An 18,131-nucleotide genomic window follows, 5' to 3' on the forward strand; every position below is an offset into this window, starting at 1 on the left:
GTGGACCATGACCTCATCTCCTCCTAAAATTTAAAACTGGAGGAGACTGAGAAAAGTTAGTAGTACATCCCTCATATCCCCCAGCACAATAATATAGCAGCGTAACAACTTGGAACTGAGACGGGGGGGTCCGGTGACACTGTGGCCCTATCCGGGGGAGGCCCCGGACAGGGCCCAACAGGCAGGAAATCAATCCACCCACATTGCCAGGCATCAACCAAAGGGACACCCACCAACCGCAACCCCCCTGAATGAGGGCCAAGTATTGCTAGCAGCGTACAGTCCAATTGCACAAGTGCGCAACAGAGAGTCAACAACAAGCCAGTGACTCTTCCCCCGAAACACATTGGAGGGAGGGCATCCCAGTGGCGACGAGAGCCCACCTGGCAAGACAGCAAGGGTGGACAGTATCAAGCCTACTGGTCACCTTCACGCGCCCGCGCCAGGCTACACCTAATTATAAACCGCGCTGTAGAGATGAGTTTTTAGTAGACACTTGAAAGTTTGACTTGTCTGAAGTAACTTGAAGACATGTCTGCTACGAAGCCCAGGTGGTGAAACTGAATGTGGGAGGGTCTTGTACGCTATTGCAAGAAAAAGGCATGGAATTGGTGGCTGCTTTATACTTTACATTCAGTAGACCTAAGTGTTAATATCGACGAGGCACAAAAATAACCTCTTATTATTTGAGAGATGGTTTATCTACAAATATCTTTGTCAGTTAGCTTGAGGCAAAACATTTTTTAGTTATAAGTAACTAATGTTCAATAACATTTAACATTATTTAACCCCAGTTACCTGTAGACGATTCTGATTTAGATTTTCAGACAACAGTTTGGGTTGCAGTGCACATACTCCTAAACTACATTTAAATGATAACAGAGATGTGTTTGGCTGCTCCCCAAGTCAAATACACAGGCGTTTTTAGTACAACAGCGTGTGAATTACCCCTATCACAGACTACGGGAGTGGTGTGAGAGTCTACAGAAAACCAGTCAGGTCTACATTTTAAGCCAGTCCAATGATTGTGCAATAGTTTACTCCCTGTAGTGTGTATCACATCCTTTTAATACCAAAGCTGTAGTGTACTAACAAAAAGCTAAATCAAATGACACAAACATGTTCAGTTTTCCATCACTAAACACTTAACATCAGGTTTTTCTTAGTTTCATTTGATCAAATGTGTTATTTATGTAATACACTTTGAATATAAACTTTTTAAAAATGTCTATATTCAGTACACAAAACGCCTGCAGATGCTCTTCTCCAGAGCAACGTACTGTAGTGAGTGCTTTTTTGATATTGCTCCCGTTCAGGAATCAAACCCATAACCTTTGTAAATACCCTTATATATAGAACAGGTTTCTTCTTAATAACGTACCACATTTTATTTGTTTCCTTGAAAAACCCACTTCTAGCATTGAGTTTCTTTTTTCCTCAGTTACATGTTCTGATATGTAAATGCTTTATTTCACAAGAAGACTAGACCCCCTTATGTACTATACTGTATTATTCCTAGTGGACCAATTTAGTGAGGTATTTCTGTTAAGGCCCACACAGTTATCATACGATTGGTTTTGATCAGATTTGTTCATTCTGTCTCGATGACTCACTAGGCTGTTGTCAGTTGGTACACCAGTGTAGGGGTTACAATACTATTTGAAGACTTTAAATTATTGAGTGTTTGCGCTAGCCTGTTTGGAGTGCCATGTGGGTAGGATTTGCACGTTAGGGACTAATGTATTGGTTCCATCGTGCCAGATGACCTCATTGTATCACAACTTAAGTATTTTTGTTATTTCAAATAGTTTTTTAACCCAGGTATGTCGATACACAGATGGAGAGGCAGATCTTGAATGCCAACAAGCAGTGCCGCTTCTGCTACTTTTACCTTACTTCGGATTAACCTAGAACGCGGCAAGTGCGACCAAAGCCTTAAACTGCTCATTCAATTACCAGCTACTGCAAACATGATGTTTCACTCAATCTATTTCAAGTGCTGCGGAACAGTAACACAGAGGTCCTGACTCCTAGATTAAGATAAACATTTGGGGTTCAGCCAATAGCCTTGATCAGTATGGAGCATGAGGCTCTATATGTGTATATATATTTAATATTTACCGTAGAAATCGAATGAATTGAAACCTCTTGGAACCTCTTTCCATGGTATTTCATCCTATTCATTTGCAGTTCTGTTTTTTCTCTACTGTCTGTAAATGTAACTGCTGGTTTTGTTGTGGACATGAACCAGGAAGACTTGTGTGATAGCTGCAAGGCACTCATTTTATTTTACAAACATGGATTTGCTGCTACGTCGTCACAAAATACAATAAGATAACTAGTTACATTATTTCTTCATACAAACAGGATGTGAACAGGCCGGCGGTAACACTGAGTGTGTATATTAGGGACGTTGACTGGCTGCATGCGTTAGTTTGTCAACCACACTCCCTTTTACAGGCGGCACTGAGCGATTTAATTCCCATCTCTGCGAGACAACTTATTGCCATTTCTCACCCAGTTCGTCAGCCCAATTGCAGTGCTGTCTTAGAGGTTTAGGAATGCAATGAGGGCTGTGGGTTGGGACAGAGAATTAAACTGCACTGCCGTGTTGTGGTGTTAACATTAACAGGACAACGTCTTCGACTTTGGGTCATTAAAAAGCCCTATAAAATGGCTGCTTGTTATTAATATTTTACTCAACAAACATACAGTTGTAAAGCCTGATATGTGTATTCAACGATTTTGTCACTTCATTGAAAAGCCACAAAAATTTAGCTATGCAAATTCAGTGCATGGAAATGTATAAAAAGGAGAGGGAGCCATTGGTAGAATTATAATCTATTGTGAGATAATTGTAAATACATTTTCAAGATGATCTTGTCAGGCCTCAGCTCAATCCAGAGACATTAGCTGCACTATAGGTTTTGACCATCAGATGGAGCAGTGTGGAGGAATTGTATTCTGGAAATACATATGGTATGCACCCTGCATGCAAAGCTCATTGAAATTGATCACCATGCCCTGGATGACTGTTGTAGAGCAAAAAGTTATTCTTCAGGAAAGTTTTTTTTATTTTCACACAGATGCCACTGGAATTCCATAGTTAACAATTGAGACACGCCTATATACACTGGCTTTCTGCCTGCCACGCCTCTGTCTGTCTGCCTTGCCTGCCTGCCATCCGTCTGCCTTGCCTGCCTGCCACCTGTCTGCCTGCCTGCCTGCCACCCGTCTGTCTGTCTGTTTCAATGTCCATCAGGGCAGGATTGCTAAACTGCGAGCAGGACACGTTCCCCAGAGCCGCCAACTAACATACATACCATACATACAGTACCTGCTCTACCCAGTGGATGTGCCCAAATATATACCGTATCCTCCCCGGTGTCATGTGTTGAATGGGGAGCAGGTGTGTTAAATTTGGTGTTATCGCTCTCACACTCCCTCATACTGGTCACTGGACATGGCACCGCATGGCAAGGAACTCTCTCAGGATCTGAAAAAATTCATTGTTGCTCTACATAAAGATGGCCTAGGCTATAAAAAGTTTCCTAAGACCCTGAAATTTAGCTTCAGCGTGGTGGCCAAGACCATACAGCCGTTTAACAGGACAAGTTCCACTCAGAACAGGCCTCGCCATGGTCTACCAAAGAAGTTGAGCGCACATGCTCAGCATCATATCCAGAGGTGTAGACGTATGAGTGCTGCCAGCATTGCTGCAGAGGTTGAAGGGGTAGGGGGTCAGCCTGTCAGTGCTCAGACCATACGGCGCACACTGCATCAAATTGGTCTGCATGGCTGTTGTCCCAGAAGGAAGCCTCTTCTAAAGATGATGCACAAGAAAGCCTGCAAACAGTTTGCTGAAGACAAGCAGACTAAGGACATGGATTATTGAAACCATGTCCTGTGGTCTGATGAGACCAAGATAAATGTATTTGGTTCAGATGGTGTATAGCGTGTGTGGTGGCAACCAGGTGAGGAGTACAATGACAAGTGTGTCTTGCCCACAGTCAAGCATGGTGGTGGGAGTGTCATGGTATGGGGTTGCATGAGTGCTGCCTGCACTGGGGAGCTATAGTTCATTGAGGGAACCATGAATGCCAACATGAACTGTGACATACTGAAGCAGAGCATGATCCCCTCCCTTCGGAGACTGGGCCGCAGGGCAGTATTCCAACATGATAACGACCCCAAACACACCACCAAGATGACCACTGCATTGCTAAAGAAGCTGAGGATAAAGGTGATGGACTGGCCAAGCATGTCTCCAGACCTAAACCCTATTCAGCATCTGTGGGGCATCCTCAAACAGAAGGTGGAAGAGCGCAAGGTCTCTAACATCCACCAGCTCCGTAATGTCATCATGGAGTGGAAGAGGACTCCAGTGGCAACCTGTGAAGCTCGGATGAACTCCATGCCCAAGAGGGTTAAGGCAGTGCTGGAAAATGATGGAGGTCACACAAAATATTGACACTTTGGGACCTATTTGGACATTTTCACTTAGGGGTGTACTCACTTTTGTTGCCAGCGGTTTAGATATTAATGGCTGTGTGTTATGTTATTTTGAGGGGACTGCAAATGTGCAGTGTTATAAAACTATAAACTCACTACTTTACATTATAGCAATGTGTCATTTCTTCAGTGTTGTCACATGAAAAGTTATAATCAAATATTTACAAAAATGTGAGGGGTTTCTCACTTTTGTGAGATACTGTACAGTGGATATAAAAAGTCTTAACACCCCTGTAAAATGCCAGGTTTTTGTGATGTAAAAGAATGAAACAAAGAGAAATCATGTCAGAACTTTTTCCACTTTTAATGTGACCTATAATGTGAATAATTAAATTGATAAACAAACTGAAATCTTCGAGGGGGAAAAATGAAAAAAAAAACTTACAATAACCTGGTTGCATAAGTGTGCACACCCTCTTATAACTGGGGATGTGGCTGTGTTCAGAATTAACCAATCACATTCAAACTCATGTTAAATAGGTCAGTACACACCTGCCGTCATTTAAAGTGACTCTGATTAATCACAAATAAAGTTCAGCTGTTTTAGTAGGATTTTCCATCTCAGAGCAAAAGCCATGGTCCGCAGAGAGCTTCCAAAGCATCATAGGTATCACATTGTTAAAAGATATCAGTAAGGAGAAGGGTACAAAATAATTTCCAAAGCATTAGATATACCATGGAACACAGTGAAGACAGTCATCATCAAGTGGAGAAAAAATGGCAAACAGGGACATTACCAAGAACTAGACGTCCCTCAGAAATTTATGAAAAGATGAGAAGAAAACTGGTCAGGGAGGCTTCCAAGAGGCCTACAGCAACATTAAAGGAACTGCAGGAATTTCTGACAAGTACTGGCTGTGTGCTACATGTGACAGCAATCTCCCGTATTCTTCATATGAATCGGCTATGGGGTAGGGTAGCAAGACAGAAGTATTTTCTTACAAAGAAAAACATCCAAGCCCGACTGAAGTTTGCAAAAACAAACTTCAAGTCTCCCAAATGCATGTGGGAAAATGTGTTATGGTCTGATGAAACCAAGGTTGAACTTTTTGGCCATAATTCCAAAAGGTATGTTTGGCGCAAAAACAACACAGCACATCACCCAAAGAACACCATACCCACAGTGAAGCATGGTGGTGGCAGCATCATGCTTTGGTGCTGTTTTTCTTCAGCTGGAACCGGGGCCTTAGTCAGGGTGGAATTATGAACGGTTCCAAATACCAGGCAATTTTGGCACAAAACCTTCAGGCATCCGTTAGAAAGCTGAAGATGAAGAGGAAGTTCACCCTTCAGCACGACAACGACCCAAAGCACACATTCAAATCCACAAAAGCATGGCTTCACCAGAAGAAGATTAACATTTTGGAATGGCCCAGCCAGAGTACAGACCTGAATCAAATTCATTGTTTCCGGAGCTGTGTATATATTCTTAACTATTGTCATCTGAGATGGAAAACACTGTTAAAATGTTTTTTTTTGGTCTGGCCCCCTGGGAGACTAGGGCCTCTCTTGGAGTTCAGGGCCCCCAGGGGTTTTGAGTTAACTGCTGAAAGTTAGTTAACAATGTTTCTCTCTGCCACATGTCCAAGAACTGGAGCGTTTGCTTCATACTTGCAAGATATTCTCATAGTCATGACAGCATTATGTCTGCACTGTGGCAAAATAAAAACAGTTTTACTAACTGGAGGTCATTGCCTCTGGGCCCCGGTATCAGTAGTCCGGCCCTGCTGTCTGTCTCGGTTTATCAGTCGGTCTGCCTTCATCTGTGACTTTGAGAGGTCACAGAGGAAGTGTGAAACAACCCACTGCACCGCTGCAATCCACACAGGAATGCTATAAGGCCTTCAAATGATGTGAATGAATTGGCAAAGACCAAGCCACTAATTCAACAGTCTGATCGAACATCTTCATTGATCCAGGAGACTGGAGTATGACGTAATTGGTGTACTGACCTTAGAAGACTCAATGTTCCCTAAGTCTATTTTTGCACCTGCAGAGAGTGGGAGGGGCTGTACAGGGATGATGACAGGATCAGCCTGGGACAACCATATGAAGTTAGCTTTAGGGAATTGCATCTTTCTGTGGGACTTTACTGACATTACTGAGTATTTGTAAGCTTTTGATTTTAGCAAATAACATTTGGCAAGGCATTAAACAATGTAATTTCTGACCATTTGATTGTATTAACACTTCTTTTACATTCAGTCTAGCCTGAGACAGTCACTTCAGAAGAAAAATGAGAAGCTTACCCTGCAACGCTTTTCTTTCTTTTAACCACAATTGTTGAGTTTAAACTAAGCAGGAACTGTCTTGTTACGCCCCGAGAGAGTGCACTGTCTAGCTAGGCTGTCCCCCAACAACAACACAACACTGTAGCGATTGGTGCCTTGGTGCAGAAACCATGTGGGGGAAACCAGTGCCCGTAAAGGCAGGTGCTTCCCCACAGGTGTGGTTCCTAGTGTTAATTAACAACCCATTATGAGCTTAAGGTTAGTCAGTCCACAGCTGGAAGACAAGATGACGGTGACTTTGACAGACAGGGCGGTTGTCGGGGCACGTTTGGCAGGAGCTCTAGCAACGATTCGCTGATCAACTAGCCAATGTTTCACAGACAACGCTTGGACCGACGTACTACCGAACCCCTGTGGGAGATTTTGGACCAGGGCCCGGGATAGCAATTTCCAACACCATCCACAAAACACAGAATGATTATCCAGGGGAGTTCCAGACACTATAGACTACAGAGTCTATGCCAAGGTGTAATGGCAGCTTTGGTGGCCCGATTCCCGGTACAGGTTTTATGTTTACCTGTATCTATTGCTACAATTACCCCCAAAGGTAGAAACTTAAAGAAAGTTTCCCGAATCCTTCAAAAAGGAATGAGAATGTCATACAAAATGTCCATTTATTTAATTTGACTACTCATCACCCAGAGGTTACTTAACTTTTTTTTATTTTCACATGAAACTACCTCCGCAGAGAGATTATATGTTCACAAAAAAAAACCATAATAATAATTTTGTTGTAATTGTAAAAGATTTATTAGGGTTACCGATCTCCCACCTAAAAAAGCAGGCTCCAGCCAAACCACCCATACTGTTCTCTTCATGGAATTGATTTAGCCGTTCCTGTCATACACCTTACTATAATTAGCTTCAGCCCGCACAGTTACAAAAATTCTGCAGTATGGCCTCCCTCGCATTCCACCGTAATTATTCATCTCTGTTACCTGCAAATGTACCACAGGCCTAGGTGTCTTCAGGCCAGTTATGTATCATAGGGGGATATAGTAAACAGTGAGATTAATGAGAGAATCAATGGTGGTAAACTCCTGCCCTGAGCCCATTCTCCATTCTCCCCCTGGAGGATAAGTGCAGTGATGGATACACAAGCAATGGAGTCACTCTAACAGTGTTATATATATTTTTTTTAACGGCCCACTCTCTGGGAGCGAAAGAACATTGCCTATCAAACCTCCACCTCCGTCTCCCAGCTGGCACATACTGAAATGGGTGCAGTTTAAGGTTTCATTTTCATTGTGCGTATGTCGGGATAATTTTTTTGCACCGCACAAAGCTTGTATCTCCTGGCAGGCATCGGTTAATCTCGCAACCTCAACAGGAAGACGCTGGTTCATCGCTGTCATCTAAGCTCCATCGCATACTTGTGGAATTTAATAACAGATTCACCTTTTGTAATCATACCACTGTAGATAAAATGCCTGTACTAATGAAACATGAGAGGACACCACCTTTTCCTTCTGAAGCTGTAGCCAGCTCATCCCGACCTTCAACCTAAAAACCCAAGGTGAAAATAAAAATGTTTAGCATACGGGTGAGTGAGTAAAACTTTGTGCAATTAGGCCTCCAGGGGGCGCAGTGTCTGTAGCAGAATCAGTCAATGGACACTTGCTTGGATCGACTAAAAGAGCAGAGGGATGGAAAAAGTGACCGTGACCAAGGAGGCGTGTCAGAGAACTGTAATGGGACAATATAACACCATTTCACCCACACATACAATTGGCCCATTGGTCAGTTAAGCGTAACGTGTTGCAGTGCACTGTGGGTCCAGCTGGCCGGTGACTATACTGCAGAGAGGTGATAAGGGATATGACAAGGAGGTTTACAAAGACCCTAGTATGTTGTTTAAGATCACTGATTGTTATTCGAACTAAGATGGGAAAGGCGATAAAATAACAGTTTTATTTTTGTGCCATTTACATGAGAATCCTTTTGTTAAGGCAAAGCCATTATTCTACCTTGTACTGTTAAAAATGTGTAGTTTTAAAGTCTCTTCTCTGAAAAGGGCAATAAAATGACCCTCTTCTTGCCTGCTGTCTCATTGCTTTGGAAGAAGTCCAACAAGACAACACATTTTTTTTATTCCCTCCCATCTCTGCCGTGGATTTGTGAACCAGTATGTCCTCATACAAACAACAGGGCTTTATTGAATTGTAATCTCGTGTCGGAGAACTGAAAATGACAGTCAAATTCTGGACTTTTTGACTTACTTCCTGTCCTGTTAGTTTCCTTGTCCTGGCAGCGTCTTGCAAAGAATGCTGAGGTGACAGTAAAGTGCTGCAGTGGGCGCGGGGCCCTGGCAGTTATTTTGGCATTCTGTGACATTGTTTGATGCCTTCGGCTCCCGCCTAGACCGAGACAGTAAATCTATGTGTCTGTCAACAGTCCCCTTACGCCTCCGCCTGCCACTGGTCAAACTGAACATAATATAATCTCTCAGAGGCCTGCTTGCTTACATGGGAAAGTCTGATCTTGGTTTGATCTGTTGCACCCATGTTATACCCATGTTGTACACACGAAATGTGTTCAGTTTGATTGAACTTAGACTACTTTGATTTACAGCCCAATTAACCAAAATAAATCAAGTTATAAGTAGGCATATTTATTCTAAATGTGCTGAGGTCACACCTCGGAATTAGTATGTGGTAGATCTTCTAGCTGCTCAGACGGGGGATGCCCCTATGCTAAAATGTTAATGTTAATTTGGTCCATGACCTGGGCAGTGGTGCATATACTTCCTATCTTGAATTCCTAATGACAAGTTTCTCTGAATCTGAATTTATATTTTGATGCTATCAGGTAAATTCATTCAGGAGTTCAATCAACCTTTGTCTGAATCTGCCCAAACTTCTCCTCCAGCTTGAGCAATCTGTTTCACTAGGCTACATACCAATTACCAGTGAAACACACAGTCTACAGTAAAAGAACATGGAAAACCATGCAATGTATAAACCCAGCCAAGCAGACACTGACACGCAACACGTATTTCCACGCGCTCAGCAAAAGCGTGTTGGTGGGCGATTTATCTGGTGACCGATCTTTTCACGGGTTTTGGGTGAGAAATGGGCCAATATCTGCGACCAGTTGAGCTGAGAAGACAAGACAAGCAGATTAAGCTTCATCTGACTGAGTTGTTACAAGAAAGGAGAACTAAGTTCATCTTTCTTTTGGTTGAGAAGTTGCTGTCTTGGCAGAGTTATTTGGAAGGTGTGACTACTTCCAACTTTTCTGCTGAGTCATGTGTCACATTTATTTTGAAAACAAAGACATTTTTAAGTAACCACAAACTTTTGAACGGTAGTGAGTATATATACACTGCTCAGTTTTTTTTTTAGGAAACCCTTAAATTACAGTTTGGGTGTCAATTAACTAAATATATTAAAGATCAAAATCTTTACTGTACATTGTGTAATTTGTCAGTGGAAACCAAAATCACCAACCGATTAAGGGCTGGATTCAAAATCACACCAAAAATCTAAGTAAAAAATTGAAATCACAGGCTGTCCCAACTTTCATCATGGAAACTCATAATGTGACTCAGTAGTGTGTATGGCCCCCAGGTGCCTGGATGCACTTCTGACAACGTCTGGGCATGCTCCTGATGACACGGCAGATGGTGTCCTGAGGGATCTCTCCCAGACCTGGATCAGGGCATCAGTGAGCTCCTGAACAGTCTGTGGCGCTACTTGGTGGCGGCGGATGCACCAATACATAATGTCCCAGTGGTTCTCAATTGGATTCAGGTTTGTGGAATGTGAGGGTCAGTCAATGGCATCAATGCCTTCGTCATCCAGGAACTGCCCACACTCTGGCCACATGATGCCTGGAATTGTCCTGCACCAGGAGGAACCCAGGGCCCACTGCACCACCGTAAGGCCTGACAATGTGTCTGAGGATTTCCTCCCGGAACCTAACAGCAGTCGGCTCTTCTCGTGTAATGGCCTATCTCCTCCATGCTCTTGAGACTGTACTGGGAGACACAGCAAACCTTCCTGCGACGGCATATATGGATGTGCCATTCTGGAGGAGCTGTACTACCTATGCGACCTGAATGGGCTGCAGGTACCGCCTCATGATACCAGTAGTGGAAGGACACTAGCAAAACATAAAAAACTACAGAAGAATCAGTCAGGAAGGATGAGGAGAGAGCAATTATCTCTGGTCACCACCTGCAAAAACCATTCCCTTTTTGAGGGTTATCTTGCTGTTGCCTCTCCAGTGCACCTGTTGTCACTTTCATTTGAACCAAAAAAGGTGATGCTGATTCACAATCGCTTATGCTACATTATCTTTATAACATTTACTTTACTAAAAACCCATTTGTTAGAGCCTTTTTATTTCACCACTGAAAAACATTTTATTTTGTAATTAATGTTATTTTATAGTAAGACATTTGGATATCAATCAAATGTATTTATAAAAAGCCCTTTTTACATCAGCAGTTGTCACAAAGTGCTTTTAGAAAACACCTGGCCTTAAACCCCAAGGAGCAAACAACACTAGTGTTGAATTTCAGTGGCTAGGAAAAACTCCCTAAGAATGCCAAAAGAATGCATTAAGAATGCCTAAGAAACCTAGAGAGGAACAAGGCTCAGAGGGGTGACCAGTCCTCTTCTGGCTGTGCCACGTGAACATATTAAGATTACAATTGTAATAATTAATAAATGCATGTGGGCTGAGTCTAGAGTCTATTTAAACTTAGTCCAGGTCGGGAGCAGGCCCAGATGGACAAGGAAAGGAACAACACAGGGAAGGGGTCAGCACAGTGGCAGCTGAAATTGTCAGGCATCGTCTCGATCTGCAACACAACTAGGAGCACTCTGGACAGGGACAGCATTGGGTCCCCCAAGCCAGGTACTCCTCAGATTTGGGCCAGGACCTCATGCCCTCCTAAGTTAAAAAATGGGAGGAGACTAGGAACATTCAGAAAATGCATTCCTTATATCAACAAGGATTTATAGTGGAGAAAGAGAAACTTAGTGGAGACCCTACTCCCCCAGCACAATAATATAGCAATGTAAGACCTTGGGACTGAGACGGGGGAGGGGGGGCACCTCTGGATGACACCGTGGTATAGGGCATAAGCCATGTAACAGTATCAAACACCCTCTGGCCATTTTTCCTATGGCATGCCTGTTCTCTACTATTCATATTCATGTTTGATTATATTTAAGAGATGTAAATGGTGGGAGTGGTTATTTGTGTGTGTGTGTTCATGCATGTACAATAGTTTTATTAGTAAAAAAAAATTCCCCTCTTCAGTTGTTAGTTTTTGTCGGTTTGCCACAGCCCATTCCATATAAGGCACTATCTTTAGCCACTCCCCTTCTGACATATCCTGGTATATAAACGAATGCCTTGTTTTGCTCTTATCTAATGTATTGCTTCTTAAAATAGGAACATCTCTGTAAGGTAAGTCCAAATCATTTATTTTATACAAAACTCTATATATATTTATTCAGTTCCACTCAAATTGCATATTTGTATTAGTCTTCATAATAAAAATGAAATAATGGTATTCTCAATTTGAACAAGAGTTTCTGATTCGCACAATCGTCTTTGCTTTAGATTTGAACTATAAGAAATATGCACAAATCATGGTCCTTAGTAACATTTGCACCATTGTGAACCTATATACTACTATCTCACTTGACTACATGAACAGGTTAAAAGATTATTTACAATTCAAAGCATTAAAACAGCTCTAGTGTCTAAGAGACCATATTACCTAGAGAAAGGCTCAGTGATCTGAAATCTCTAAGACAGTTTAACTGGGAGACTCATTTTAGTCAATCGAGGGCCTGAATCATTGTTGTTCAGTAAGGAGAAAGTAGAAAAAAGACAAACAGTATTATTACAAATTACTTCAGAATAAAAACAAATGATTTCAGGGTTGGATGAAAGTTCCACCTGTGATTAAAACAATAATCAACTTATTTGTATGATTTAGGTTATTGCAAAGTTTACTGCATTCAATATTAAGAGATTCAGAATAAAAATTATGTCGACTTAAATATTCCCAATTAATGTGTAACAGCAATTTATTTCGTTGCATGAATATATATCTGAAGCAAACACGTCATAGTGACTCAGTAACTCTTCTCTGATATACCGTTGGATTTTAAGTGTTCTTAACTCTGATCCCAGAGACCTCGTGTACTATTGGCTATCTACATTGGGGAGAACAAGATTTTGCAGGTTTTCCCACTTACAAAGCATGCAGAAGTCTGTCATTGTTATCATGGGTACTCTTCAACTGTGAGTGACAGAATCTAAAAAAAAAATCCAGAAAATCACATTGTATGATTTCTAAGTAATTAATTTGCATTTTATTGCATGACATAAGTATTTGATACATCAGAAAAGCAGAACTTAATATTTGGTACAGAAATCTTTGTTTGCAATTACAGAGATTATATATTTCCTGTAGTTCTTGACCAGGTTTGCACACACTGCAGGAGGGATTTTGGCCCACTCCTCCATACAGACCTCCAGATCCTTCAGGTTTCGGGGCTGTCGCTGGGCAATACGGACTTTCAGCTCCCTCCAAAGATTTTCTATTGGGTTCAGGTCTGGAGATTGGCTAGGCCACTCCAGGACCTTGAGATGTTTCTTACAGAGCCACTCCTTAGTTGCCCTGGCTGTGTGTTCCGGGTCGTTGTCATGCTGGAAGACCCAGCCACGACCCATCTTCAATGCTCTTACTGAGGGAAGGAGGTTGTTGGCCAAGATCTCATGATACATGGTCCCATCAATCCTCACCACAATATGGTGCAGTCGTCCTGTCCCCTTTGCAGAAAAGCATCCCCAAAGAATGATGTTTCCATCTCCATGCTTCATAGTTGGGATGGTGTTCTTGGGGTTGTACTCATCCTTCTTCTTCCTCCAAACACGGCAAGTGGGGTTTAGCCAAAAAGCTCTATTTTTGTCTCATCAGACCACATGACCTTCTCCCATTCCTCCTCTGGATCATCCAGATGGTAATTGGCAAACTTCAGATGGGCCTGGACATGCAATGGTTTGAGCAGGGGGATCTTGCGTGCGCTGCAGGATTTTAATCCATGACGGCGTAGTGTGTTACTAATGGTTTTCTTTGAGACTGTGGTCCCAGGTCATTGACCAGGTCCTGCCATGTAGTTCTGGACTGATCCCTCACCTTCCTCATGATCATTGATGCCCCACGAGGTGAGATCTTGCATGGAGCCCCAGACCGAGGGAGATTGACCGTCATCGTGAACTTCTTCCATTTTCTAATAATTGCGCCAACAGTTGTTGCCTTCTCACCAAGCTGCTTGCCTATTGTCCTGTAGCCTATCCCAGCCTCTGGTCTTGGCCATTGTGGAGAGGTGGGAGTCTGTTTGATTGAGTGTGTGGACAGGAGTTTTTTATACAGGTAACGAGTTCAAACAGGTGCAGTTAATACAGGTAATGAGTGGAGAACAGGAGGGCCTCTCACAGACTAACAAGTCTGTAAGAGCCGGAATTCTTACTGGTTGGTAGGTGATCAAATACATATGTCATGCAATAAAATGCTAATTAATTATTTAAAAATCATACAATGTAACTTTCTGTATTTCTTTTTAGATTCAGTTTCTCACAGTTAAAGTGTACCTATGATAAAAATGATAGACCTCTACATGCTTTGTAAGTAGTAAAACCTGCAAAATCAGAAGTATCAAATATTTGTTCTCCCCACTGTATTTTACCAGGTAATTAATTTAATTCCCGTGGCGTCTCAGGTCTAAATCGGACCCTGATAATAAGAATGAAATTAAAACTACAAAGCACTCAGAGTTCTCAAATGTTTTAACTTTCGTAAAAATGTTAATGTGAATCTTACCATACTTGAGCAGATTTCCATGTAACTTCAACATGAGTGGACATCATTTTCAGATTCACAACCCAAATAGTTTTTCATGTCAAGTCTTTGCCCAGTTGATTGGTGACTGGAAAACTATATTATATTTCAGTATTCAAAGACCCTCATTAATGTTTAATCCATTTATGTTTGCCCCCCCCCCCCCGTCTTCGTCTATTGTTCCAGAACCTGCCATGACTGTCAACCCTTTCCTCTTCCTCCTGCTCTTCCTCCCTGTGTTTCACTGTTGCCACACTGGTTCTTTCACGGACTGCCAGACGGCCCCTTTCGTTCCCGGACACAACCTGGCTGGAGAGGGTTTTGACATTGTTAAGATGAAGACCACTGGCGCGTTTGTGGTGGATGTGCGGACGTTCATGAAAGGGGGCCACGATGGTAACTGCACTCTTTGCACTAACACCCTGATGAACAAAACAGTCCAGAAATTACCCCTGTCAGTACTGGACTGGCGCACCAAGGTACAATGTCAACGGAGTCTTAGTAGCAAGATCTACGAGTCAAGTACCTCCGTCCTGAAGGAGACCACTAAATCTGCTAGCATCTCATGGAAGGTTGGCCTGGGCTTTAAAGGTATTGCCGGGGTCCACGTTGGGGGCACCCACTCCAAGTCAGCTACGTTCGCTAAAGGACTCTCCACGAAAGACAAGTTCGCTTTCACTAGCCATGAATTCAAATGCAAATATTACATGTGAGTCATGATGTATTTGTCGGTGGCGTAGGATGTAAGTTTAGGTGGAAAAAAGCAACAAAGTTTGGCCCTATATATTTAAATTCATGTTATTGAAATTGTTCTCATCATGCCTTTCCTTAATATCCTTAGGTTCCGGATTCGAAACAACCCTCAGCTTAGTGAGGAGTTTGAATTGGCCCTCAAAAACCTCCCAAGCACACATAGTAAGAAAAATGACCCAGCGTTCCTAAAGTTCATCTCCATCTATGGCACCCACTACATCCGTACGGTGCACCTGGGGGGCAAGGTGCACTCCACTTCAGCCATACGCACCTGTCAGACGGCCATGAGTGGACTCTCAATCCACTCTGTCAGCAACTGTCTGGGGGTGGAGGCCAGCGGCACTATAAAAGGAGTCACGCTTAGTGCCGAGACCAGGTTCTGTAAGGAACAGAGCAAAAAACTCAAGACAGGCCAAAGCTTCTCGGCCACCTTCTCGGACCGTGTCACAGAAGTTGAGGGTGGCGACGGTGAAGTAGCTGACATCCTCTTCAACCCTGACAAGAAGAATGGCTACGAAACCTGGCTGAAGTCCCTGAAGAAGTCCCCTGGTGTCGTCTCCTACCAGCTCAGCTCACTGCACTTCTTGGTTACTGAGAACCCCACCCTGAAGGACAACCTGCGCAAAGCCATCAGAGACTACATCCAGGGGTATGCCGTGTCCACTTCCTGCCCCTCGGCTTGCAAGAACGGAGTCCGCAACAAAGACTGCGCCTGTAAGTGCACAGGTCACAGCAACGTTGACTCCAACTGCTGTCCCAGTAAACCGGGCGTGGCGAGGATGAACGTGACGGTGCTCCGAGCCACAGGCCTCTGGGGAGACTACTTCAGTAAAACGGACGGCTACGTCAAGGTCCTCTACGGGAACCAGGGCAGCTCCACGCCTGTGATCTGGAACAATGACTTCCCCTACTGGAACTACTTGATTCAGTATGGAACGGTGGATCTGGCAAGTAGAGCGTGAGTGTTTGTGTAAAACAGTCCGATTCATCTCTTGGGGGTAGGATTGGCAACCATTGTCGGGTGAATATATTGTATATTATGTTGACTTATTAGTCCTGCTGTCATCCTCACCCAAACCTGTTTCCCTGACAGAGTCTTACGTTTTGAGGTGTGGGACCGCGACAACAGATGGGACGATGACCTGCTGGGAAGTGCCTCCATCATTCCTCAATTCGGCGTAAACATTGGGAAGAGTTTCAAGTTGAAGCATGGCACTCTTTATGTCACCCTCTCAGTGGTTTGTGGGCCCAGCCTTAAAGGAAGCTTGTGCGATCAGTACTCCCCCTCACCCGGTTCCCAGGGCAGGCTGAGTTACATCCACGACTTGGATAAAGAGAACTAGACTCTCTTCGAGGGTACACGGAACAGGACATTCCTGTGAGCACTGCCCCTTGTGTTCTATGAACTGACTTGATATTCATATATATATTAAGACAGTTCATGAAATAAAAAAATAAAAAAATAGTTCCTGGGACTTGAGTTGCCTCTTAATTTTTATAGTTTTTTCTTATTGTCTCCAAACTAGATTTAAATAATATATTTTGACCGGTTTTCAGTTTTTCAGCCTTTCTATGTTGTGTCTGTTACATTACACTAGGCTTGCTCTGTTACTTGCATACTTGTGACACGTACACACAAACACACACACACAAACACAGGGAGCACTACTTCAAGGGCAACATTACCCAAATTCTTTTGCTGATTCATTACCACCCAGATGAAGTGGGTGAGAACACACTGTGCGTTTCAAAAGGCAACGTATTACATTTTGCAGTGAACTAGGGCTCTGGTTCAAATGTAGTGCACTATATAAAATACCAGGTTCTGGTCAAAAGAAGTGCACTATATTCTGGTCAAAGGAGGGTTCTGGTCTAAAGAGATGCCCTATATAGAACACAGGGTTCTGGTCAAAAGAAGTGCACTATATAGAACACAGGGTTCTGGTCAAAAGAAGTGCACTATATAGAACACAGGGTTCTGGTCAAAAGAAGTGCACTATATAGAACACAGGGTTCTGGTCAAAAGAAGTGCACTATATAGTAGACAGTATATAGTTCACTATTTAAAGAAACGCATTTGTTTTTAGGTAACTGGAACATGACCACAGTCCTTAACTGACATGGCACTTAGCAGGAGCAGAGTGAGCAAGTGGGTACGTGTAACTTACGCTCCTTTAGAATGTTATAAGATAATCCAAATGACATCCCTTTAGAATGTTATAAGATACTCCAAATGACATCCCTTTATAATGTTATAAGATAATCCAAATGACATCCCTTTAGAATGTTATAAAATAATCCAAATGACATCCCATTGTACAATTACCAATTTTTATCTTGACAATAAATGTTGTGCCAATGGTTATTTTTATGGGAGAAATAGTGCTTTCAGGTAGGCCTCGTTTTGTGAGGACTGTTGAGAACATCTTAAAAGTGAAATGAACAGCACAGGTGGCATCATTAAAGACAAAGCACTTCCTGCCTTGGAGGCTTTAACTGAACCGAGCCGTCCCAAACCCTGGCAAGCCAGGCCGAGCTGTACTGGCCCCTTCTGGCAACACACACACAGACATAGGATATGATTGCTGAAACTGTAACAGACAAGAAAACGAAACATCCATTCCAGTGATGCACACTTTGGGTCAGGTCGGCCATATCAGGAGAATCAGGGATATGATGTGACATGACCATCAGGCTCTCTTTCAGTA

The 18,131-nt window shown here is 42.8% G+C and overlaps 1 protein-coding gene across 1 annotated transcript; it reads left to right on the forward strand.

Moving 5' to 3' along the window:
• Positions 1 to 12,150: 12,150 nt before the first annotated feature.
• On the forward strand, positions 12,151 to 16,891 carry prf1.3 (perforin 1.3). Its single transcript, XM_010874693.2, has 4 exons — positions 12,151 to 12,224; positions 14,857 to 15,379; positions 15,512 to 16,381; positions 16,517 to 16,891. Exons 2-4 carry the CDS (start codon positions 14,865 to 14,867, stop codon positions 16,764 to 16,766), a joined length of 1,635 nt encoding a protein of 544 aa, XP_010872995.1. The 5' UTR covers positions 12,151 to 12,224; positions 14,857 to 14,864; the 3' UTR covers positions 16,767 to 16,891.
• The last annotated feature ends 1,240 nt before the right edge of the window (positions 16,892 to 18,131 follow it).

The sequence above is a fragment of the Esox lucius genome, chromosome 11, assembly GCF_011004845.1.
Source record: "Esox lucius isolate fEsoLuc1 chromosome 11, fEsoLuc1.pri, whole genome shotgun sequence".
Classification (NCBI taxonomy): Eukaryota; Metazoa; Chordata; class Actinopteri; order Esociformes; family Esocidae; genus Esox; species Esox lucius.